Genomic DNA, 25,272 nt, shown 5'->3' with positions numbered 1-25,272 from the left:
CGTGCCCCTGTGGGGGGGCCCCTCCCGAGCCTCACACACCTGCCGCTCACTCAGTGCTACGACTTCCTGCCGGGAACTCATTGCCCGCCGCAGCTTCCTGCCGGGGGGAGAGCGCGAGCAGGGCGGTGTGGGTGGTAGCCCTGGAGGAGCCAGCACCGGACGCGCCACGGCCCAGGTAGGTGCCCCCCCCCCCCCCGCCCGGCCCGGCTGCAGCCACAGGAAGCCGGACGTGGCGTCTGTCCCCCAGGGCCGGCCAGATTCACAGCCTCTCCCCGCCGCCCCCGGCTGCGGTGTCACCCTGCCATCGGGGTGACCCTACCGAGCGCTGGATATGGGGCTGGGGCCCTCTCGGGGGGCCGGGCGAGGTCCCTGGACTGGGGGGTCTCCAGGCCCCCTGCCTGTGAAATCCCCCCCTTCTCCTGCAGGGGAGTGGGAGGGGGGCCGCTCAGCTCCCCCAGATCTCCAGTGCCTGGCCCAGACCCATGGCGCTATTCCCCAGACCCCGCACGGCCACTCCCGGAAACGGGGGGCTGTGGCCCCCCAGCTGGGGCTCCTGCCTGTGACCCCTGCAGGGACAGCGGTGGGGGCAAGGCACTCAGTGGGGGCCTTGGGCGGGGCCGGAGATGGGGCCTGGCCCGGGGCCCGCTGGGGGGTCCGCAGATGAGGCCATGAAGGGGTCAGTGGTGACCCTGGGGGGCTGCCCGGAGCAGCAGTGTCGCCGTGGGGCACGGTGGGGCTGGGCACCGGGGGGCAGCGTCTCCAGGGTGCGCCGCGCCCCCCGATACCATCTCGGCTTTTCCTGTTTTGCTGCCTCAGCAGCGCGAGCTCCATCTCGCGGGGCGTTGGCGTGACCGCGGTGCCCCCCTCAGGCCACCAGCGTGCGGCCAGGGCCCACGCCGAGCTGGCTGGTCACTCAACTGTGCCGTGGGGCTGGGGCCCCACATCCCCGACCCACAGCCCCATTAGCACTGGGCTCCCCCACTGCTCCCCCCACAACTTCTCCGGCGCCCCTCAACCCCGACCTACAGCCCCCGTTAGCCCTGGGCTCCCCCACTGCTCCCCCACACCTCTCCGGCGCCCCTCAACCCCGACCCACAGCCCCCGTTAGCCCTGGGCTCCCCCACTGCCCCCCCACCTCTCCGGCGCCCCTCAACCCCGACCCACAGCCCCCGTTAGCCCTGGGCTCCCCCACTGCTCCCCCACACCTCTCCGGCGCCCCTCAACCCCGACCCACAGCCCCCGTTAGCCCTGGGCTCCCCCACTGCTCCCCCACACCTCTCCGGTGCCCCTCAACCCCGACCCACAGCCCCCGTTAGCCCTGGGCTCCCCCACTACCCCCCAACCTCTCCGGTGCCCCTCAACCCCGACCCACAGCCCCCATTAGCCCTGGGCTCCCCCCCTGCTCCCCCACCTCTCCGGTGCCCCTCAACCCCGACCCACAGCCCCCGTTAGCCCTGGGCTCCCCCACTGCCCCCCCACCTCTCCGGTGCCCTTCAACCCCGACCCACAGCCCCCGTTAGCCCTGGGCCCTCCCCTGCCCCCCCACCTCTCCGGTGCCCCTCAACCCCGACCCACAGCCCCCGTTAGCCCTGGGCTCTCCCCCCCCCCCGCTGGCACCCCTCAATTGTGATCTTGATGGCCCCCCCATCTTCTTCTCCAGCTCCCCCCGCCACCCCGCTGGTTCCTCTCCAGTGAGTTCCCAAGCGCTGCCGGTTTCCGACCCTAACCGACCCGGTGGTTTGTGGTCGGCCCTTGGCCACGCTCCAGGGCTCTCGCTGCCCCGGCCAGGGCCTGTTTGCAGGAGCCATGCTAGCAGGGGCTGCCCTGGATGGGGGCCTGGCGGGGGGGCGTGCAGGGCTGTGTCCCTCTGACACGGGGACTGGGACAGGAGCAGGATGGGGGTTGTGACTGGGAGCCAGGACTCCTGGGTTCTGTCCTGCTTCGAGGGTGGGAGCGTCTAGTGGGTTAGAGTAGGGGAGCTGGGGGTCAGGACTCCTGGGTCCTCTCCCAGCTCTGGGAGGGGAGCGGGATCTAGTGTTTAGAGCAGGGGGGTCAGGACTCCTGGGTTCTGTCTCCAGCTCTGGGAGGGGAGTGGGGCCCAGTGGTGGTAGGGGGGGGTGGGGGGGCTAGGAGCCAGGACTCCTGGGTTCTGTCTCCAGCTCTGGGAGGGGAGTGGGGCCCAGTGGGGGGGGGGGCAGGCTGGGAGCCAGGACTCCTGGGTTCTGTCTCCAGCTCTGGGAGGGGAGTGGGGCCCAGTGGTGGTGGTGGGGGGGGCAGGCTGGGAGCCAGGACTCCTGGGTTCTGTCCCCAGCTCTCCTGTGTGACTTGGGGCTGGTCCCTGCCCCCCGTGGAGTGTTAGTTTCCTTTCTCACCCTTTGTGTGTTTGGGACTGTCTCTTCCTCTGTGTCTGGGCGGCAGCACCCCAACTCATGGGCCTTTGATCTGGGCGGGGGGAGGAGCCCAGGGAGTTCGGGTCGGTCCTGCCATAATAAGGCACAAGAAGTGAGGCGTGACCCCGGCGTGGGTGGGGATGGTGCAGGCGGCCGGCACCCGGGGCAGCGGGAGCCTGGCAGGCCCCAGGGTCTCTGGCGCAGGGGCCTGGCCTGCGTGTGAGCTGGGCCCCGCTGCGGCTGCGTTGCCGGGAGCTCGGGGCAGGCCCCAGCCGCGGCTCCCTGGGGGCGGCAGCTGCAGCGAGAGCCGGGCGCTGCTGGGGTGGAAACCGCAGCTGCAGAGACGGAGCTGAGCAGCGCCCGAGCCGGCAGCCCTGGTCCCTCCACCCACCTGCTGCAGCAGCAGATCCGACCTCCCCCACCCCGGTGACTCACCCTCCCCCCCACAACCCCCCAGGAGCCGGCGGGATCCGGCCCCACCATCGGCCCAGCCTGGGACCCAGCGTGCTCGGTGCTGCACATACCCTGTGAGAGACGGCCCAGCAATGGCGGGCTTGGTGGCCAAGGGCCTGGGGCAGATCCCACAGTCCGGCAACAGCAGAGTCAGGGATGAAACCCAGGAGTCCTGGCTCCCGCCCCCTCCCCACTCCAACCCACCAGGCCCCGCTCCCCTCCCAGAGCCTGGAGAGAGCCCCATGCATGGCTACAGACTAAGGACCGAGCGGCTGGGCAGCAGTTCTGCGGAAAAGGACCTAGGGGTGACCGTGGACGAGAAGCTGGATATGAGTCAGCAGTGTGCCCTTGTTGCCAAGAAGGCCAATGGCATTTTGGGATGTATAAGTAGGGGCATAGCGAGCAGATCGAGGGACGTGATCGTCCCCCTCTATTCGACATTGGTGAGGCCTCATCTGGAGTACTGTGTCCAGTTTTGGGCCCCACACTTCAAGAAGGATGTGGATAAATTGGAGAGAGTCCAGCGAAGGGCAACAAAAATGATTAGGGGTCTGGAACACATGACTTATGAGGAGAGGCTGAGGGAACTGGGATTGTTTAGCCTGCAGAAGAGAAGAATGAGGGGGGATTTGATAGCTGCTTTCAACTACCTGAAAGGGGGTTCCAAAGAGGATGGCTCTAGACCGTTCTCAATGGTAGCAGATGACAGAACGAGGAGTAATGGTCTCAAGTTGCAGTGGGGGAGGTTTAGGTTGGATATTAGGAAAAACTATTTCACTGGGAGGGTGGTGAAACGCTGGAATGCATTACCTAGGGAGGTTTCAGAGGAGCAGCCGTGTTAGTCTGTATCCGCAAAAAGAACAGGAGGCCTTGTGGCACCTTAGAGACTAACCAATTTATTTGAGCATAAGCTTTCGTGAGCTACAGCTCACTTCATCGGATGCATAAAGTGGAAAATACAGCAGATGTTTTTATACACACAGACCATGAAAAAATGGGTGTTTACCACTGCAAAAGGTTCTCTCTCCCCACCCCACTCTCCTGCTGGTAATAGCTTATCTAAAGTGATCACTCTCCTTACAATGTGTATGATAATCAAGGTGGGCCATTTCCAGCACAAATCCAGGGTTTATCTCCTTCCTTTGAGGTTTTTAAGGTCAGACCTGACAAAGCCCTGGCTGGGATGATTTAGTTGGGGGTCGGTCCTGCTTTGAGCGGGGGAGTTGGGGGGGGGACACGACACCTAGATGACCTCCCGAGGTCCCTTCCAACCCTGATCTTCTATGAGTCCTGCCTCCCAGACCCCACCGCCCTGCTCCAACCCACCAGGCCCCACTCCCCGCCCCGAGCTGGGAGAGAACCCAGGAGCCCTGGCTCCCCTCCCCCACCCCGCCCCCAGGTGCGATGGAGGCCATCTCTCTGGCCGGGGTCCCCCCCAGGTGCGATGGAGGCCCTCTCTCTGGCCGGGGTCCCCCCAACCTCCTCTCCCCCTCTCCCCCCCAGGTGCGATGGAGGCCGTCTCCCTGGCCGGGGTCCCCCCCAACCTCCTCTCCCCCTCTCCCCCCCAGGTGCGATGGAGGCCATCTCTCTGGCTGGGGTCCCCCCCAGGTGCGATGGAGGCCGTCTCTCTGGCCAGGGTCCCCCCAACCTCCTCTCCCCCTCTCCCCCCCAGGTGCGATGGAGGCCGTCTCTCTGGCCGGGGTCCCCCCCAGGTGCGATGGAGGCCGTCTCTCTGGCCGGGGTCCCCCCCAGGTGCGACGGAGGCCGTCTCTCTGGCCGGGGTCCCCCCCAACCTCCTCTCCCCCTCTCCCCCCCAGGTGCGACGGAGGCCGTCTCTCTGGCCGGGGTCCCCCCCAACCTCCTCTCCCCCTCTCCCCCCCAGGTGCGACGGAGGCCGTCTCCCTGGCCGGGGTCCCCCCCAACCTCCTCTCCCCCTCTCCCCCCCAGGTGCGATGGAGGCCGTCTCTCTGGCCGGGGTGCTCTGGGCCTTTGTGCTGGTTCTCCCGGCAGTGCTGGCCACCGCTCTCTGCATTGGCTGCCGGGACACCGGCTCCCCTGGTAAGTCCAGCTCCAGGCTGCCCCAGCTCCAGCCAGGGGGGCAGCGTGGCATTCACCCCAATGCACAAGGGGACCCAGCACCTGCCCCCCCATGCCTTCCTGCCCCCCCAGGTACCCCCACCCCAGCTCCCCCTGAGCTCCCCCTGACACACACCCTGCTCCCCCCCAGAGCCACCCCCACAAACACACTGCTTCCCCCAGGGACATCCCCACACCTTCCTCCCCCCCCCCCGCAACATACACCCTGCTCCCCACCCCCAACCCCACACCAGCCCCCTCCCCCTTGCTGGGCTAACATGGGGGGTCCTGTCCCCTCAATCTCTCCCATCCATGGGAGCAGAGTGGGACAGACCCCTCTGCCCCCACCCCTAACGCTGCGCCCTGCTCTCTCGCCAGCCCACGGTGCCCAGGCGGTGGGGGACTACGAGTACAAGTGAGTCTGTCCCCGTGTCTGTCTGTCTGTCTGTCTGTCGCACAGCGAGGGGGCTGCCAGGCAGGGGATTGGGGTTCCCTGGGGGAGGTGCGAAGGGTGGGGAAGTGGGGTGTGGTCTTAAAGGCTGGGATTGGACAGAGGGCAGGGGGGACTGGGCATGTGGGGGGCTCCCTTGGGGTGAGTGGGGGGGGGGGTTGGTGGGATCCCTGGTGGTATCTGGCAGGTGCTGAGGTGGGGACCTTGTCTGGCTCTAATGGTGTCTCCTCTGCCCCCCACAGACCCCCACCTTGTGTCCCCCCCAACAGCTTCATGGTGCTGACCCGAGCCAACTGTGAGTACCCCCCATGCACCCCACCCTGTACCTCTGTCACCTCTCATATCCCCTGCACCCCATCCCCTATTCCACACCCCCACACTGTACTCCCTGCTCCCCCATCCCCTGCCATGCGCACCGCCGCACCTCCACACCCCTGAACCCCCATCTTCCCGCCCCAATGCCCCCCAGTCAAGCCACTGTCCTGTCTGCCTGTGTCTCCCCAGATCCCTCCAGGAACCAGATCAAACAGCAACCGGTGGCTCCCGCTGAGCAGTTCCTGTCCATCCCGTGAGTACCCCAGCGAGCCCCCCTTCCTGCCCTGCCCCCACCCCCGGGACACCCCCACCCTGAGCCGTTCCCGTCCATCCCGGGAGTACCCCAGCGAGCCCCCCTTCCTGCCCTGTCCCCAACCCCGGGACACCCCCACCCTGAGCCGTTCCCGTCCATCCCGGGAGTACCCCAGCGAGCCCCCCTTCCTGCCCTGTCCCCACCCCCGGGACACCCCACCCTGAGCCGTTCCCGTCCATCCTGTGAGTACCCCAGCGACCCCCCCTTCCTGCCCTGCCCCCACTCCTGGGACACCCCCACCCTGAGCCGTTCCCGTCCATCCCAGGAGTAACCCAGTGACCCCCCCCTTCCTGCCCTGCCCCAACCCCCCACCCTGAGCCGTTCCCGTCCATCCCAGGAGTACCCCAGCGACCCCCCTTCCTGCCCTGCCCCCACCCCTGGGACACCCCCTGTCACGGAGTCCCTGGGCGATGCTCTGGAACTGCTCCCCATGAAGCCGGGCAGGACTCTGGGGCAGTCTCCTCTCAGGGAGCAGCCTGTCTGCAGGACACACAGCTCACCCGGCTCCACCTTCCTGGGTCTGACCCCGGAGCCTCCAGCCTCCTCTGCCCCTCCGTGCGCTTCCCCCAGCGAGTCTGCCCAGGCAGGGTCTTGGGGAAGCCAGAGGGTCCTGCCCCCTAACTTCGCAGTCAGACGTGACTCTCAGCCAGCCAGTAAAACAGAGGTTTATTAGATGACAGGAACATGGTCTAACACAGAGCTTGCAGGTGCAGAGAACAGGACCCCTCAGCCGGGTCCATTTGGTGGGGGGGGGGCAGTGAGCCAGACAACCACGTCTGCCCTTCACTCCTTGTCCCAGCCAGCCCCCAACTGAAACTCCCTCCAGCCCCTCCTCCTCTGGGCTTTGTCCCTTTCCCAGGCCAGGAGGTCACCGGATTCCTTTGTTCTCCAACCCTTTAGCTCTCACCTTGCAGGGGGGGAAGGGCCCAGGCCATCAGTGGCCAGGAAACAGGGTGTCGGCCATTCTCTGTGTCCAGACTCCTGCACACACCGGCCCTCTAGGGCTCTGCAATGATCATACACCCTTACCCCACCCCCTAGATACTTAAGAACTGCCTAGGGGAAACTGAGGCACCCCCACACTATTCAGAGGAAACATTAAGAACAGTCCCACTTCGTCACATCACTCCCCCCTTCGAGATCGAACTGAGCGGGGTCACTTTAGCTGGTGACCTGGGGAAGTTCGAAGCCACCAACGTTCCCATGGATGCCCCAGCATCTCTCCCATTCCTTGGTAGGAGTTACCTTCCAGTGTCACGCCCTCCCTTAGGTCGGGTGTGGTCGACAGCACTCGCAGGCCACATGTGGGAAGGTTTATGTGGCCCGTACCCTTTGGCCACCCCAAAACCCCAGGGGGTCAAACTGGGATTGGGTCTTCTCCCCAACAAGCTGGCCAAACACAGCCACTTGGTTATAGGACTGTTTAACTTTCTTAACAGCTTTCACTTCATCTGAGACCTTCTCAAAGCTCTCCACACTGGGTCTTTCAACAGGACAGTCAGTGGATCCATTCACAACAGAAAATTTCTGGCTGTTAGGAACTGAAACTTTCTTGATTAAATCCTTTTCACACCCTTCAGTGGCAGTAAACTTCTTGCAAAGACTCCAGGAGGATTCCTTTCCCTAGGGGCTTTTCTATGCAACAGTTCACCCCTCACAGAAATTCTGCTCTTACCCTCTTTACCTAGGGCTTGCTCTAGAGGAACACTTTCCTGAGCAACAACAGACTCTTTCTGGGTCTCCCTTACATCCAGAATCACCTCTGGCCCATCCGATGGATTCCTACATAATCCCCTTTCAGGCAAACTGACAGACTTCCTAGATAAAAGGTCAGAAGCATTCTCCTTCCCTTTGCCACACACAAGTTCAGGAATCTTTTCCTTCTTGCTACAGGTTTCCACACCCTCCGTAGGTAACACAATCACACACCTTCATGCTCTCCTTGTGCCCTGGCTAGGATCTCACCCTGATTAGACAGAGTTGCTCCACCCTTTCCAACAACACACTAGCAACAGCCAAAATACAAGCACCAGAATTGTCTGGGCTCTGGGATTTTACATAGACCCTAACTGGATGCGACCTAGTTACAGGGCCATTCTCCCGAGCAGACCCAAACTTAGGACCCTTCCCCTCCTGGGCTTTAACTGAATCCAGAACCAACTCTGAGACAACTGCACGACCCTCAACCGTCACAGGCTGAAAGGCCCCTTCTGTCTGCTCCACAGACAAAGAAGAGCCGGACACACTTTCTCCTTTCCCAGACACCCAGCTTGGGATCTCATTCGCCTGGTCCCAGCACACAAGGCTGGTCACAGACAACTGCTTGGAGACTAGGGTAGTTCCCTCCACAGACAAGTCAATACCCCTGACAGACACAGGGACATTTCCTTCCCTGTCGCAATTCTCCACCCAGCTAACAGGTAAGGTCCAGGGACACTCATCTTCCACTCTCCTCGCCTTTCCCCACTGCTGACTAGACACAGCCATCAGCTCACAAGGCTGCCTAGGCTCATCCAGACTTTCCTTACCAAGCACCTTGCCACTCCCCACAGATCCCCTGCCCTGCCTGTGTCTCCCCCCACTCAGCTGGGCTCTTATCTTCCCCCTTGCTCAGCACTGCCCTTGCTGTCCCAGTGGGGATAGGCAGCAAGCTCCCTGCTTTCCTCACAGCATCAGAGCCAGCGTGAGCCCCTTGGGTGCTCAAGGGGGCAGGGAGCCCCAGGGGTCTGGTTACGGACAGGCAGGTAGCCTGAGCCTACCCGCTCCTCCCTGCTGCCAGCCAGGTCATCTGCATTTTCACTGACCATTTTCCTCTCCGCCGATTGGTTCCCTGGATTCAAATTCAAACCCTTGGCAGTTACAGGAGTAAGGCCTGGATCCTGTCCCAAAGAGACATGGTCACCCCACAACAGGGTCTCGCAGCCGATATCCCAGAGAACCCCAAAAACCAGCCAGCCCCACCCCTCCTGGGTCTGCACAGGGATCTGGGCCATAGGCAGGGCGAGGGGCTTCGTCCCTGGGACCCTCACCCAGCTCACCCAGCCCCTCAGCATCTGAGGCTGCACCCCCCAGGGCCTGACAACAGTTTCCTCTGTCCCAGGATCTCGCCACCCCAGGAATGTCTCCCCATTGACCATCCCCTCCCGCTCCCACTGTGGGTCCGAGGGGCCTGGCCCCAGGAAACTCCACACAGACATATAGGTTGGGATCAGGAGTGGGAGCCTGTCCACCTCCCCACCCATCGGGCTGATGGAGTCTATGGCCTTGGGACCCAGCAAGGGAGCTAGACACCGGGGCTTTTCCGCATGGTCCCCCTGGTTCAAATCTCCAGCCTGCTCAAAGGCAGTGAGGTGGCATCCACATCCTCCCCCTCCTTAACCAGGGGCAGCAATTTAGTCTCGAGGTTCCCTGCAGAACTGGTCCCCCGGGATCTATCCCCACTCACCCCTGGGGGGTCCCCTAGGCCTCTCCGCTCCCCCACCGCCAGTTCATGCTGCTGCTGCTTCTGCAGCTCTTTCTCGGGCTCTCGCTGTCTCTCACAGTCCTCTTGCTCTCTCGGACTCAGCTCCAATCCATCCATCTCCGATCCCCGGATGGGGAACCTGATCGTGAAGACCCTCGTCTGGTCGGGGACAGGAGTCTTGGGGATGCCTGGCTCCCACTCCAGCTGCTCCCAGATCCTGCTATCGCCCCATTTGGGTCAGGAATCTGTTCCTTAGAGTGGTCATCCTCCTCCAGCTGCACGATGAACTGTGCCTTGGTGAACTTTCCAACGCTCAACCCTCTCTTTCTGCACAGGGTTACAATGTCCTTCTTAAGGAGACGGAGTACTTGTGGCACCTTAGAGACTAACCAATTTATTAGAGCATAAGCTTTCGTGAGCTACAGCTCACTTCCTCAGATGCATATCGTGGAAACTTAAGGAGACGATGACAGACCATCCCAAGTTGTTGTGGACTCACAGGCCTGTGTGCTCTCAGCTCCCCACGGTTTCCAGGGAGAACCCCTAGTGTGCCAGCCCTTCTCGAGGTCACCACCTCTTTGCCAGGGTCGAGCTGCAGACTCCTCCGCCCCTGGGACCGCTCGCTGCAATCCCCCGGGGGACCCTGTTACTGCAAAAGTCCTTCTCTCTGGTCACACACTTCCAGGAGTTAACCGCCCCCTGAAACCGTCTCTCTCTGAATCTTCAGCACGCCTGGTCCCCATCAATCCCCCTTCGTTTTACTGCTCCCCAGTCACTTACTGCAGGAAGCCCAATCCACGGGGTGCAGTACATCCCACTGCTGCCACCAGTTGTCACGGAGTCCCTGGGCGATGCTCTGGAACTGCTCCCCATGAAGCCAGTCACGACTCTGGGGCAGTCTCCTCTCGGGGAGCAGCCTGTCTGCAGGACACACAGCTCACCCGGCTTCCACCTTCCTGGGTCTGACCTCTGAGCATTCAGCATCCTCTGCCCCTCCTTGCGCTTCCCCCAGCGAGTCCGCTCAGGCGAGGTCCTGGGGAAGCCAGAGGGTCCTGCACCCCAACTTCGCAGTCAGACGGGACTCTCAGCCTGCCAGGAAAACAGAAGGTTTATTAGGCGACAGGAACATGGTCTAACACAGAGCTTGCAGGTGCAGAGAACAGGACCCCTCAGCTGGGTCCATTTTGGGGGGGGCAGTGAGCCAGACAACCCCGTCTGCCCTTCACTCCATGTCCCAGCCAGCCCCAAACTGAAACTCCCCCCAGCCCCTCCTCCTCTGGGCTTTGTCCCTGTCCTGGGCCAGGAGGTCACCGGATTCCTTTGTTCTCCAACCCTTTAGCTGTCACCTTGCAGGGGGGAAGGGCCCAGGCCATCAGTGGCCAGGAAACAGGGTGTCGGCCATTCTCTGTGTCCAGACCCCTGCACACACCTGCCCTCTAGGGCTCTGCAATGATCATACATCCTTACCCCACCCCCTAGAGACTTAGGAAATGCCTAGGGGAAACTGAGGCACCCCCACACTATTCAGAGGAAACATTAAAAACAGTCCCACTTTGTCACATCCCCACCCTGAGCCGTTCCCGTCCATCCCGGGAGTACCCCAGCGACCCCCCCTTCCTGCCCTGCCCCCACCGCCGGGACACCCCCCCCTGAGCCGTTCCCGTCCATCCCGGGAGTACCCCAGCGAGCCCCCCTTCCTGCCCTGCCCCCACCCCCGGGACAACCCCCCCGAGCCGTTCCCGTCCATCCCGTGAGTACCCCAACGACCCCCCCTTCCTGCCCTGCCCCCACTCCTGGGACACCCCCACCCTGAGCCATTCCCGTCCATCCCGTGAGTACCCCAGCGACCCCCCCTTCCTGCCCTGCCCCCAGCCCCAGGACACCCCCCCCGAGCCGTTCTAGTCCATCCCGTGAGTACCCCAGCGACCCCCCTTCTTCCCTGCCCCCCACCCTGAGCAGTTCCTGTACATTGCTGAGTTTCCCCCAATCCTCCCACCCCTTGGAGCTGCCCCCTGATCCCTGCCCAGAACCCGTGGGCTCCCCCAGTGCCCCATAAATCCACCCCACAGGCCTTAGCTACCTCTGGCCCAGTCTCTGGGGCTGGTGGGCACTGGGTGGGCCCCACAGACGCTGCTCAGGGGGTGTGGGGGCGCTGCGGTCACCTTGCTGTGGATACGTCAGGGCGTGTGTGGGTGTCACAGAGCCCCAGGATCAGGGCTACGGCCCCCTGCTTTGGAACAGACCCCCGGGGTCCCACTCTTCCTCCAGGGTGAGCCCTGCAGCTTCCCCCTGAGCCGGAGCCCGGGTTCCTGTGGGACTGGCCACGGCCCAGCCCTCGGGTAGCCCAGAGAGCAGCAGGTTAAAGCTGCAGAGACCCCCGGCCCCGTCCTGGGGGAGCAGCGACACCAACCCGCCACCCCCCGGCCAACACGTACCAACCCCGCCTGGTCCCCTCTGTCCTCTGAACTCCCCCACGGGGCATGCCTGGCTGGCTTTCAGGGGGCGGGGGGGCAAGACACAGTCGTTAGCAAATATCCCGGTGATTGGATTTGCCATTGTGCTCCATGGACCTGGCCCAAACCCGAGACAGCTGGATGCCCCTCCTCTGCATCGCTGGGCCTCTGCAGAGAGCACAGGGCCCTTCCCCGCCGCTCGTGAACAATGCATCCGGGGAAACTGAGGCACACACAGTATTCACCCAAAATCTCGCAGAAAATTCCTCTCCGTCTGGGGGGCGTGGTAGGCATGTGCTCTGCATGGGGCAGGGCATGTTGGGGATGGCAGGGGTGTCCGTGTGCTGGATGGTGGGGCTCAGGGCTGGCCTGTCCCTCCTGATCCAGCCCCCCCATTTCCAGGCGATCCCCACAGGCACCCCAGAGCCGCCAAGTCTCCTTCACCAGGACAGAGACCGACAACGGTGAGTGTGGGGGGCTGGCAGGGAGAGAGAAATGGGGACATACAGACAGAAACACAGGGAGACAGACGGGGGATGGATGGATGGGTGGACAGGCGGAGGGCTGGGGCAGGGACGGGATAGTCATGATGGACAGACAGACGGACAGGGGGATGGGTAGATGGGGGAATGGATGGACAGTTCGGGGGACAGGCGGACGGCTGGGGGGCAAGGCAGATGGGGGATGGACGGGTGGACAGCTGGGGGTGATGGGCAGACGGCTGGGGGGCTGGACAGATGGGATAGTCATGATGGACAGACGGAAGAAGAGCTGGGGGGACGGACGGACGGGGTAGCAGTGATGGACAGATGGACCGACAGGGGGATGGGCAGATGGGGGATAGACGGACGGGATAGCAGTGATGGACAGACAGATGGATGGGGGGACAGGCGGACGGGGGACGGACGGACGGCTGGGGGGATGGACAGATGGGATAGCAGTGATGGACAGACAGATGGACGGGGAGGATGGAGGAGTGGGGAGTGACGGGCAGAGATATGGGGAGGGGGAGGAGGGGGTCACTGGTCTTTGGGGGTGACGGACACATTTCTCTCCCCTCCCTCTCCAGACAGCGTCCCCAGCTACGAGAATGAGGGTGAGTCTGGACACCCACCGGTTAGTGTGGGGGGGTTAGGGGTCAGTGTCAGAACCACTGCCAGGTTGTGGGGCAGGAGGGTCGGAGGGGTGGGCAGAGATTGGGGGCGGGAGAGGTGGTGGGAGGGGGTGGAGTGAGCAGAGGGTGGGGGCAGGTGGGAGGGGAAGGGGGCGGGGGAGAGGGGGTCAGAGCAGCCGGTGCCCCCCCATGCTAACCCCCCTCCCCGTGTCTCGGTTGCAGAGCGACCCCGTGGGGATGACGACGACGACAATGACTATAACAACGAGCTCTACATCACCGGCTACGTGTACGGGCCATGGGGGGGCAGTGGGGGCTGGGGGTGGGGGGAAGATGGGGGGCAGGGGGAGATGGGTCGGGGAGGCCTGCGGGGGACAGGCCACGGTGTGGCAGGGCTGGGGGGTGGCACTGGGTCCAAGCCTGGGGGTCAAAGGTCATGGATGGGAGCTGTGACAGGTTGCCCCCCCTTCCAGGGCGCCCCCTGATGTACTGGGGTCCCACTGACCCCCCGGTTCCACCCGCCTGGGCTCCCTCGCCCTGTCTTTCAGTTCCATGGCTGGCTTCTTCCACGGCCAGCTCATGGGCTGCTCTTTGTCTGGCTCCTTCCGCTCCCTGGTCTCTCTGCCGCTGTCTCTTGTGCAGCTCCGCTCTTTCATCCGCCTGGAAGCTGCAGAGCTCCAGCTTTGTGGTGGCTTCACTGTCACTCGCTTTCCTGTCCCTGCTTCCCTTGCCCGGAATAAGCAAACCGAAAATAGCAAACCAGGAACCACTTTGTCTGTTCTCCGCTTAAAACTCACCGAAACTCACCACCAGTGTCTCGGCACGATCGGCTGTGCACATGGCCCTGCTTGCTGCACCACGGTGACAGGTTGCTCCCCCGTTCTGGGGTGCCACCTAATGTACTGGGGTCCCACTGAGCCCTCCGGTTCCAGCCATCTGGCTCCCTTTCCCTGCCCTGCTGAGCCAGGCCCTCAAGCCCCCTCCAACCCACACACGGGTAGGGACGCACCCAGTGGCAGGAAGACACAGACGCTGAAATCAGCTCTGTGTGGGAAGACTCAGCTCGGGAGTTGCCCAGCACTCAAGTGCAAACCCCCTCTGGAGTGTAAACCCCAAATTGTATCCTCTTGAGCTGCACAGAGAACTGTACAGCGTAAGCTCATGAAATCCGCCCCCTCCCCCAATGTGGAGGAAGATATGCACAGCTTTCTGCCCCCCAGTTATGAATTCCACAAACTGGTTTTAGAGAAAACAAAACCAACTTTATTAACCACAAAAGATAGATTTTAAGTGATTATATGGAATAGCAAACAGATCAAGGCAGATTATTTTAGTAAAACTGCAAACTGAGCTTAACACGCTAGAGAGGCAGGATATAAATTAGCAAATTCTCACCCTGAGTGATAAACAGGCTGGCAGATTCTTAAGGCCTTGGTTTTCCAGGTTTTCATACACAGGCTAAAACTTCCTCTAGCCTGGGACCATCAGTCCTCCAGGTGTGGTGTTGCAGGGAGAGTGAGGTCCCCACATGATGTCATTTCCCCCTTTTCTACCTTCTCCCCACTTGCTGGAAAGCTCTTTTGCTGTGAGCTGGGTCAGACAGTTCCCATTGCGTAGTGCTGTCTCGGAGAGGTGTCTGTTGTACACAGTTCCTGGGGTAATCCTGGTGCTTGTGTGTATTTCCTCAATAAGCCACTAACATTGTTGTACCTGAAAGGCTGCTTGTGGGTGTTCTCAACCTCACACGTGTTTCAGTAACACCTACGTAGCCCAGCTTCGTAACTTCACGTACGATGCTGGCATATACAATCCAATGGGATACGACTGTCTAGCAGATCAGGACTTTTAGAATGATACGTCACAAAGCAGACTTTGTACAGAACATATCCTAATTACATGACCGTGGTGAATGTTGGGGTGTCAGGGTGTCACTGCGGTCATTGCTGTGGGTGGGTGGGGGGCAGGGCAGGGTCAGAGCCAGGAGTGTGGTGCATGCTCTCGCTGGTCAGTCTCACCCTTCCCATTCCTCCTCCTCCCCCCATAGGGAGGTGCTTCCCGACAGCATCACGGAGACGTCCCCCAAAGAGGTGGTCACCTCGGGGCCAGAGCTCAGGGACAGCGTGTCCTCAGGTGAGTCTGGGCCCCTGCCAAGCCCACCCATCTCCCACAGGGCCTGAGCAGAGACACCTCAGAGGGCCACTCTGGGTACCTGTCTCCCAACCTTAGCTTGGGCCCATACAGTCCCCGGGACTGTTTATGGGTGGATCTAGTGTCGGGCAGTTCCACCGTCCCCTGTGATCAGCATTAACCTCCCTCTGCCCCCTGGCATTGCGCTGTGGGGGCAAGGGGAGGAAACAGCCACCTGACCCCTTCTTGCCCTGATCACTATCTCATCCCTCACACCCCATTTGGGTGTATCCCCGGCCCCCAGTAGCCCAGCCGTATTGGGATCCAGGTGTAATTTATGGGGAGAGGAGTGACCCGAACATCTCTGGGTGGGTTCCAGCTTGGGGCCTGGGGGTTGGGGGTATGGGGAGCAGTTGGGGCAGGGGCTGGGGGGTTCCCAGGGTCCCTGCTGTAGGGAGAAGTTGGAGAGCAGGTCCTCCCCCCTCACTGACCCCTTCTCTGGCAGTGGCAATGGGGGATGAGTACGAGAACATGCCGGAGGCCCAGAGGGAGTCGCTGGGTGAGTGCGGGACCCCCAACCCCATCTGTCTGTCTGTGTCTGACCCACACAGGGAGGTGGGGGGGGGATCCTGGAACTGGGGCTGACTGGAGGAAGAGGGCAATTCCCGGGTAGGGCCTGTGGGGAGGAGCAGCAGGGGAGGGGTTGTGGGGAGGAGATGAGACTGACCCCCCCCACCCCAGGGTCCCCCGGGGGCCGGGTTGGCATCCCAGTGCATGGGGGGATGGTAGTGGGGACTGAACCCCACAGGCCCCAGTGCACTGGGGTCCCCTGGGGCAGTTCCTCCATCCCCGGTCAGGGGGTCCCCCTGCACACGCTGTGGCTCACTGCCCCCGATCGCTCCCCACAGCTGACAGCCTGGAGTACGTCAACATGCCAGAGCCTGGATCCAGCATCCCTGACGCCCACTATGGTGAGTGTGTGTGGGGGGGGTACCTGCCCCTCCTCCGCTATGGTGAGTGGGGGCATCCCCAAGCTGGGGGTACCCTTCCTCCCAGGGACCTCCTCGCTGGGGCCCCAGGGACCTCCTTACAAGCAAGATGTATGAATAGCACCCAAGGAGGCTGGGCTGTGGGGAAGCCCCGTGTGTGGGGCCAGGGGGGGTTCTGGGGAGCTCTGTGGGGGGCTGGAGGGGTTTTGGTGAGCCCTGAGGGTGGGGCCTGGCGGGGGGCAGTTCTGGGGAAGCCCCGTCTCACCCCCTCTGGCTCCCGTCACAGGCGCCAGCAACCGGGAGAGCGAGGACGACGGCCCCGACTATGAGAACCTGCACAGCTGAGCGCGAGGTACTGACGCCCCCCTCTCCCCCACGCCTGCCCTGCCCCATCTCCGCCCTGTGCCCTGCACCCCAAACCCTGACCTCTCCCCAGCACTCCCAGGGCCACCTGCTCTGACTGCATCACGTGGGAGCCTCCACAAAGGACTCTGGGAGGGGTCCCCCTTGCACCTCTCACCCCCCATGGCTGGGGCTGCAGCCGTCCCGCGCTGGGGGGGCTGGGTCCCCACCTGTCTCTCCACCCTGGGTCCCCATTACCCTAGCCCTGCCTGGGTCCCCCAGCGTCAGGGCCCAGATCAGGCCCGTCCCCGCCCCGCATGACCTCATGGCTCTCTATTGCAGGCAGACCCCCCAGCTCTGGAGAGCGACACCCCTGCGGGGAACCTGCCTTCGAGGAGCGAACGAACAGCTGGATGAGCCTCCAGGAACCTCGCCACAGGGGGCCCTGAGAAACCCCCCGGCTGGCCACACCTCTGCACCCCACATCCTGAGAAACCACCTGTGAAAGCCCCACTTGGGGGCTCCCTCTGCCAACTGAGACCCCCTCCCCCCAGACTTCTCTCCGCGCCAGCCACCATCGTTAATTTATTGCCCTTCCCCGACTCAATGCTGGTTCTGCACCTTTTCTGACATAGCCTGAGAATTTCCCAGCATCCTTTGAGGTCTCCCCTTCCCTTCATGTCCCCCATTCCTAGGGGGTAGTCTGGGCCCCCCAGATGCCACGGGCACGCGGTCACATGGGCCGCACAGGGAGCCCCCACCCCCCACCCCCCCGCTGCGCTAAGCGACCCCAGCGCCTGGGGTCGCTGAATAAAGCCATAGGTGCCGCCCGCATCTCTGTCCCGGGCCTGGCTTTGTTCTCCTGCCGAGGGGCTGCCCCGGCCGTCCCTCTGCCCCAGCTCGGAGCTGCCGGCCATGGGGTGCACCGGCCACCCTGGGGTCTGTGCCCTGAGTGGGGAGGGGGTCGGGCCCTGGCCCCACAGGGCGGAAACGGGCCGCGAGCCGGGGGCGGGGATCCGCAGAGGGCAGGGATGTTACTGCAGGGGCACTCCTGGGCCCAGGCAAGAGCCTGGGGTCGGGACCCCCACTGGCTCTCACCAGGGTGGGCAGTGGGACAGAGGCACTTCTGTGCACCCCTGCAAGCGCCCCCTATCCCCGCCAGGAGCTGTTTTCTCTGTGTGCCCGGCCTAGTGGGAGTGACCGGGATCCTCGCTGGGCTGCCCGGGGGGAGCCGCATTGTCTCCGCACCGTGCCCTGCCTGGGGTAGCTGTACTGTGCCCTGCCCGGGGGAGCGATCCCCGCAGTGTGGTCTGCCCTGCCCGGGGGGAGCCGCATCGTCTCCACACCGTGCCCCGCCCGGGGGAGCCACAACATCCCCCCAAGGCACTGTGAACGGGTCCCCACGCCACTATCACGGGGTCCCTGGGCGATGCTCTGGAGCTGCTCCCCACGAAGCCAGGCAGGACTCTGGGGCAGTCGCCTTTCTGTGAGCAGCCTGTATTCTGGACACACAGCTCACCCGGCTTCCACCTTCCTGGGTCTGACCTCGGAGCATTCAGCCTCCTCTGCCCCTCCCTGCGCTTCCCACAGCGAGTCCACCCAGGCGGGGCTCCTGGGGAAGCCAGAGGGTCCTGCCCCCCAACTCCACAGTCAGACGTGACTTTCAGCCAGCCAGGAAAACAGAAGGTTTATTAGACGACAGGAACATGGTCTAACACAGAGCTTGTAGGTGCAGAGAACAGGACCCTCAGCTGGGTCCATTTTGGAGCCGGGTCCGGGCCTCCCTTGCTTTCCCCAGCCAGCTCCAAACTGAAACTCTCCAGCCCCTTCTCTGGCCTGTGTCTCTCTCCCGGGCCAGGAGGCCACCTGATCTCTTTGCTCCCCAACACCTTCCGTTGGCACCTTTGCAGAGGAGGGGCCCAGGCCATCAGTGGCCAGGAGACCGGGTGTTGGCCGACATCATCGCACTGGCCCTCTAGGGCTCTACAACAATCACACCCCCGATCCCACCGCCTGGGTCCTTAAAAAAGGCCTAGGGGAAACTGAGGCGCCCACCCAGTATTCAGAGAGAACAGTGAGAACAGTCCCACTTGGTCACATCGGCACCCCAGAGGGCAATGGGGGCGGGGGGACAGTGCTGATATCCCCAGGGCACTGCGCCAGGAGGGTTTGTCAGGGGCACGGGCCGGGAGGTGCATGACGCACTGGGAGGGCAGCACCCAGACCATAGGGCGTATGCGGGGCTGGGGGGAGGCGTGCAGACCCCAAATCGGGGCCTCGTTGGACCAGGCATGGCACACAATGAAACACAGCCCCACAGCCAGAGGGGCTGCCCTGCCCCATAGCAGCTGGGGGGCTGTGGTGATGGGGGAGGTCGCAGGTGGCCCTAGGCCGGGCGGGCTGTGCTGTGGCAGGGAGGAGGTAGGATAGGGCAAGGGAAGGCAATGCAACCCCGCTGGGTGCTGGCCGGGGGGGGGGGGCCCTGTGTCCCCGCCCCCGAGCTGGGGGCCCTGTCGGAAGCGGCAGGCAGCTGTGGGGCAGGGGGAGGCGACGCTCTGACAGGAAGCCCCGGAACAGGCGAAGTGCAGTCACACCCGCCCGCCGCAGACCCACAGACGGATCCCTGAGCGCTGGTGAGCGACGCGCCCGGCCAGAGTGGGGGGCTGGGGGTGCCCTGTCCCTGCTGTCCTGCCCCACAGCACCGGGGGGAGCTGCCCTGTCCCTGCCGTCCTGCCTCACAGCACGGGGGGGAGCTGCGCTGTCCCTGCCGTCCTGCCCCACAGCACCGGGGGGCGGGCTGCCCTGTCCCTGCCGTCCTGCCCCACAGCACGGGGGGGGGAGCTGCCCTGTCCCTGCCGTCCTGCCCCACAGCAAGGGGGGGAGCTGCCCTGTCCCTGCTGTCCTGCCCCACAGCACGGGGGGGGGCTGCCCTATCCCTGCCATCCTGCCCCACGGCGCGAGGGGGGAGCTGCCCTGTTCCTGCCGTTCTGCCCTACAGCACGGGGTGAGCTGCCCTGTCCCTGCCGTCCTGCCCTACAGCACGGGGTGAGCTGCCCTGTCCCTGCCGTCCTGCCCCACAGCACCGGGGGGCGGGCTGCCCTGTCCCTGCCGTCCTGCCCCACAGCAAGGGGGAGGCTGCCCTGTCCCTGCTGTCCTGCCCCACAGCACAGGGGGGGCTGCCCTGTCCCTGCCATCCTGCCCCACGGCGCGAGGGGGGAGCTGCCCTGTCCCTGCCGTCCTGCCCCACAGCAAGGGGGGGAGCTGCCCTGTCCCTGCTGTCCTGCCCCACAGCACGGGGGGGGGGCTGCCCTGTCCCTGCCATCCTGCCCCACGGCACGAGGGGGAGCTGCCCTGTTCCTGCCGTTCTGCCCTACAGCACTGGGGGGGGCGGAGGGGGGCTGCCCTGTCCCTGCCGTCCTGCCCTACAGCACGGGGGGGGGGGGGGCCCTGCCCTGTCCCCTGCCGTCCTGCCCCACAGCACCGGGGTGGGGGGCTGTCCTGTCCCTCGCGTTCTGCCCCACGGCACGAGGGGGGAGCTGCTCTGTCCCTGCCATCCTGCCCCACAGCACCGGGGGGGGGGGCTGCCCTGTCCCTGCCGTCCTGCCCCACAGCAAGGGGGGGGAGCTGCCCTGTCCCTGCCGTCCTGCCCCACAGCACGGGGGGGGAGCTGCGCTGTCCCTGCCGTCCTGCCTCACAGCACGGGGAGGGGGGGGGCCTGCCCTGTCCCTGCCGTCCTGCCCCACAGCACCGGGGGGGGCTGCCCTGTCCCTGCCGTCCTGCCCCACAGCAAGGGGGGGAGCTGCCCTGTCCCTGCCGTCCTGCCCCACAGCACGGGGGGGGGAGCTGCCCTGTCCCTGCCGTCCTGCTCCACAACACGGGGGGGGGGGCTGCCCTGTCCCTGCCGTCCTGCCCCACAGCAAGGGGCGGAGCTGCCCTGTCCCTGCCGTCCTGCCCCACAGCACCGGGGGGCGGGCTGCCCTGTCCCTGCCGTCCTGCCCCACAGCACCGGGAGGGGGGGCTGCGCTGTCCCTGCCGTCCTGCCCCACAGCAAGGGGGAGGCTGCCCTGTCCCTGCTGTCCTGCCCCACAGCACGGGGGAGGGCTGCCCTGTCCCTGCCATCCTGCCCCACGGCGCGAGGGGGGAGCTGCCCTGTCCCTGCCGTCCTGCCCCACAGCAAGGGGGGGAGCTGCCCTGTCCCTGCTGTCCTGCCCCACAGCACGGGGGGGGGCTGCCCTGTCCCTGCCATTCTGCCCCACGGCACGAGGGGGAGCTGCCCTGTTCCTGCCGTTCTGCCCTACAGCACTGGGGGGGGCGGGGGGGGGCTGCCCTGTCCCTGCTGTCCTGCCCTACAGCACGGGGGGGGGCCCTGCCCTGTCCCTGCCGTCCTGCCCCACAGCACCGGGGTGGGGGGCTGTCCTGTCCCTCGCGTTCTGCCCCACGGCACGAGGGGGGAGCTGCCCTGTCCCTGCCATCCTGCCCCACAGCACCGGGGGGGGAGCTGCGCTGTCCCTGCCGTCCTGCCTCACAGCACGGGGGGGGGGGGCCTGCCCTGTCCCTGCCGTCCTGCCCCACAGCACCGGGGGGGGCTGCCCTGTCCCTGCCGTCCTGCCCCACAGCAAGGGGGGGAGCTGCCCTGTCCCTGCCGTCCTGCCCCACGGCGCGAGGGGTGGGGCTGGGGGGCTGTGTCCCGGAGCTCAGGTGACACCATGCAGGAAGGGTGTGGGCAGGGGCAGCTCAGTGCTGGAGCGGGGCAGGGAGCCAGGCCCCACACGGGTGGGGTTGGGGCCTACGGGGCACAGACCAGGACAGGCCCCATTGACTCCGATGGAGCTATGGCCAAATGATGCCAGCCTGGGGTCTGGCCCCATTGATGCTAATAGAGTGGGGCCAATGGCCCCTCTCGCTTCCTGTCCTTGTCCCCCCCCACCGCCTCACCACATCCTGGAAACATCTGGGGGAGGGGAGGACTGGAATCGAGGGGCTCAGGGCCAGGCCGTGGTGCTGCCCTTCACCCCTGTAACAGGGGGCAGCCCCTCCATGTGTCACTAGTGCTTACCGCCCGGCCCCTTTCCCCTCGCCCAGCCCCAGCCCTATTTCCTTGTGGGCACTCGGCACCCGTGGGGTTAATGATACCCGGCCTGTGGGCTGGCTGCTGTGCCCACGGGGGCTGCCGGGGAGCTGCCTGCCCTGGGGCACCCCGTGGGGTAGCAACACCTGCCCCCTGGACCTGCTCCCCATGAAGCCGGGCAGGACTCCGGGGCCGTCTCCTCTCGGGGAGCAGCCTGTCTGCAGGACACACAGCTCACCCGGCTTCACCTTCCTGGGTCTGACCCCGGAGCCTCCAGCCTCCTCCGCCCCTCCGGGCACTTCCCCAAGCCAGTCCGCCCAGGCGGGGTCCTGGGGTACCCAGAGGGTCCTGCCCCCCAACTCCGCAGTCAGACATGACTCTCCGCCAGCCGGGGAAACAGGAGGCTTATTAGACGACAGGAACACAGCGTAGGGCAGAGCTTGTTAGCACAGAAATCAGTGACTTTCAGCCACATCCATCTTGGGGGGAGGGGAGCCCAGAGCCAGGGCTCTGGTCCCCCCCTGAGCCCCAAGCCAGCGGAGACCGACTCCTTCCAGCTGCCTGGCCCCTGCCCTGCCCCTTGCTCCTCCTCCGGCCTTTGTCTGGCTTCCTGGTCACATCCCGCTCCTGGTTACGAAGGGGCGGCCATAGCATCCCTGCAGGCAACTGGAGCAATCCCCGCAAAAGTCACACCCCCTTATTCCCACCACCCAGACATTGGTGCAATACGAGAGGCAAACTGAGGCACACACAGCCTTCATGCAAAGCAGTAAAACTCACATAGGCTCACATACAACATAACAAGAGAAAATCCCCACTTCCTCACATCTCTCCCCCTTTTGAGACCGAACGGAGAAGGGTCACTTTAACCAGTGACCTGGGGAAGTTCAGGCCCCCCCTCTCCGGGACAACGCATTGGCTATAACATTTGCACTCCCCTTAACGGGGACCATCTCCAGCTCATACTCCTGGAAGGACAGACTCCACCTCAGGACCTTGGCATTGGCCCCTCTCATCTGGTGCAGCCATGGCAGGGCGAGTGGTCAGTGTCCACAGTAAAGCACCGCCCAAATAGGTACGGCTGCAGCCTTTTAAGAGCCCACCCCAGGGTCAGGCACTCCTTCTCCACAGCCGCATAGCCCTGCTCCCGGGGCAGCAGCTTCCTGCTCAGGGACATGAGGGGGTTTCTCGCCCTTTGCATTGGCCTGCCTCGGCACCGTGCCCAGCCCTGTGTGTGTGGCATCGGAGAACGCCATATAGGGCTTGTCAAAGTCTGGGTTTCCCAGCACCGGGCCCTTGACCAGATCCTCCTGCAGCATGCAGAGACCCCTCTGCACTGCCCGGTCCAGACCAACTTGTCTGGCTTCCACTTCTTGCGCAGCTCAGTGATGGGGGCCGACACAGAGCTAAAGTGGGGCACGACCCTCTGGCAGTGGACACGCCATCCCAATAAAGGCCTGGCCTGTTTCTCAGTCTGGGACGGAGGCCAGTCTCTGATCGCCCCCACCTTGGCCGGTTCTGGCTTTAGGCAGCCGCTCCCCACCTTGCGGCCCAGGTACGACCCCTCTGCCATCCCCACCTTGCACGTCCAGCTTTTACAGTCAGCCCTGCATCCTGGAGGCGACCCCGGCCCCCTCTTCACCTGGGACACGTAGTCCTCCCAGGTCTGGCTTACGTCACAAATATCATCAATGTTGGCTAGGGTACAATTCTCCATCCCCCTCAGTAGCTGATCCCCCTGGCGCTGGCAGGTGACCGGAGCCTCCTTGAGGCTGAAAGGTAGGACCAGGGACTTGTACAGCCCCAAAGGGGTGACAAAAGCAGGTTTCAACCTGGCATCTGGATCCAAAGGCACCTGCCAGTAGCCTTGGGTGAGATCCCTGGTCATGGGTACCGAGTCCCCCCCACCCCGCCCCAGCTTGTCTAGGATCTCGTCAGGCCTAGGCACGGGGAGGCACCAGACACAGTGATGGCATTGAGCTTCTGAGAGGCCACACAGACTGGGATCGAGCCGTCTTTCCTGGGGACCAGCCCACGGGAGAGGCCCCCGGGCTGGTGGGTGGCTGGACCGCCCCTAAAGCCAGCATGTCTCTCACCTCTCCCTCCAGGGCCCGGGCTGTGTTCCCCCTTATTCTGAATGGGGAACACATGATGGGAGGGCCGGCTCTCCTCTCCACCCAGTGGACGGCTCGGTTAGTGAGCCCAGGCCGGCTGGGAGAACAGCTGTGGATGCGAATGCAGCGTCTCTCTGACCCCTGCCTGCTGGGCAGGGTGAGCTGGTCAGAGAGGGGAACTGATTCCAGCAAGGGGCCGGCTCCTGTCTCAGGGAAGAGACCCACCAGTACGGCTCCATCACGTTGACTGGTCCCCGCGGTGGCTGTGAGCCCGGCTGGGCAGTTCCACCACATCGTTCTCCTCATTCAGCTGCTGGATGACCTTGAAGGGCCCGTCCCAGGCAGGTTGCGGCTTATGCTTCCTCACCGGACGAGACCCCTCACCTGGTCCCCGGTGCCGTAGGCCGAGCGGTCGTACCGGATCTTCTGCCTCCTTGGGCCCTGGCTAGGTTCTCCCTGGCCGGACCCAGGAGCTCAGCGAGCTGTTCCCAGAAAGTCAGTCCATGCTCCAGCACTGATTCTCCATCGGGGGAGGCCTTCCCCTCCCATCCGTCCCCCACCAAGCCCAGGGCCACCTTCTGAAAAGACTCCTCTGTGACAGGCAGGTGTCCCAAGGCTCTGGACAAGGCAGCCCTGGTTGGCAGCTGTCCTGCCCTGGCTGTGGTTCCCCACACTGAGCTGGGTCTCCGATCCCCCTGGGCTCAGCTTCGCCCCTGCTGTCCCAGTGGGGATAGGCAGCGAGCTTGCTGCTTTGCTCACAGCATCAGAGCCAGCGTGAGCCCCTCCCCCATGTGCAGGGGGATGGGGAGCATCTCTCCGTCCCACTCGACCCCAGGGGTCCGGTTACAGGCAGGCAGGTATCCCGAGCTTAGCCGCTCCTCCCTGCTGCCAGCCAGGTCATCTGCATTTTCACTGACCATTTCCCTCTCCGCCGATTGGTTCCCTGGATTCAAATTCAAACCCTTGGCAGTTACAGGAGCAGGGCCTGGATCCTGTCCCAAAGAGACACAGTCCCCCCACAACAGGGTCACGCAGCTGGTGTCCTGGAGAAACCCCAACGGCCAGCCAGCCCCACCCCTCCTGGGTCTGCACAGGGATCTGGGCCATAGACAGGGCGAGGGGCTTCGTCCCTGGGACCCTCACCCAGCTCACCCAGCCCCTCAGCATCTGAGGCTGCACCACCCGGGGCCCTGACAAGAGTTCTCTCTGTCCCAGGGTCTTGCCGTCCCAGGGTCTCGCCACCCCAGGAATGTCTCCCCATTGACCATCACCTTCCGCTCTCACTGGGGGTCCGAGGGGCCTGGCCCCAGGAACTCCACACAGACATATAGGTTGGGACCAGGAGTGGGAGCCTGTCCACCTCCCCACCCATCGGGCTGACGGAGTCTACGGCCTTGGGACCCAAGAAGGGGACTAGACACGGAGCCTTTCTGTAGGGCCAGCCTGGTTCCAATTGCCACCCTTCCCACAGGCCGCGCTATATCTCCTCCCTCCTTAACCTGGGGCAGTGATTTAGTGTTGAGGTTCCCTGCAGAATTGGCACCCTGGGGTCCATGCCCATGCACCCCTGGGCGGGTCCTTCTGCCTCTCAGCTCAGCCATCGC

At 64.1% G+C, this 25,272-nt stretch overlaps 1 protein-coding gene across 2 annotated transcripts; it reads left to right on the top strand.

Annotated features, from left to right (window-relative positions):
• The first annotated feature begins 110 nt into the window (after positions 1-110).
• On the top strand, positions 111-16,912 carry LAT (linker for activation of T cells). 2 transcript variants are annotated; one of them, XM_073346390.1, is made up of 13 exons: positions 111-175; positions 4,791-4,901; positions 5,298-5,334; positions 5,613-5,665; positions 5,875-5,938; positions 12,317-12,378; positions 12,984-13,010; positions 13,251-13,317; positions 15,073-15,158; positions 15,661-15,714; positions 16,064-16,126; positions 16,431-16,496; positions 16,829-16,912. In XM_073346390.1, the coding sequence occupies exons 2-12, from the start codon at positions 4,796-4,798 to the stop codon at positions 16,487-16,489; spliced, it is 678 nt and encodes a 225-aa protein (XP_073202491.1). In that variant the 5' UTR covers positions 111-175; positions 4,791-4,795; the 3' UTR covers positions 16,490-16,496; positions 16,829-16,912. The 2 variants fall into 2 exon arrangements, with proteins under 2 accessions (XP_073202491.1, XP_073202492.1); XM_073346391.1 differs by lacking the exon at positions 12,984-13,010.
• Positions 16,913-25,272: the final 8,360 nt, after the last annotated feature.

The sequence above is a fragment of the Lepidochelys kempii genome, chromosome 6 (genome assembly GCF_965140265.1).
Source record: "Lepidochelys kempii isolate rLepKem1 chromosome 6, rLepKem1.hap2, whole genome shotgun sequence".
Lineage (NCBI taxonomy): Eukaryota > Metazoa > Chordata > Testudines > Cheloniidae > Lepidochelys > Lepidochelys kempii.
The sequence above is the reverse complement of the archived record's forward strand: the minus strand, read 5'-3'. Positions and strand labels throughout refer to the sequence as shown.

Excerpts from the sequence above, each read along its gene's own strand:
- LAT (XM_073346390.1), top strand. The coding sequence starts at position 4,796 with ATGGAGGCCGTCTCTCTGGCCGGGGTGCTCTGGGCCTTTGTGCTGGTT. Across the intron at positions 13,011-13,250 it reads CCCCAGCTACGAGAATGAGG|AGCGACCCCGTGGGGATGAC; the intron begins GTGAGTCTGGAC and ends TCTCGGTTGCAG. Across the intron at positions 15,159-15,660 it reads CAGGGACAGCGTGTCCTCAG|TGGCAATGGGGGATGAGTAC; the intron begins GTGAGTCTGGGC and ends CTTCTCTGGCAG.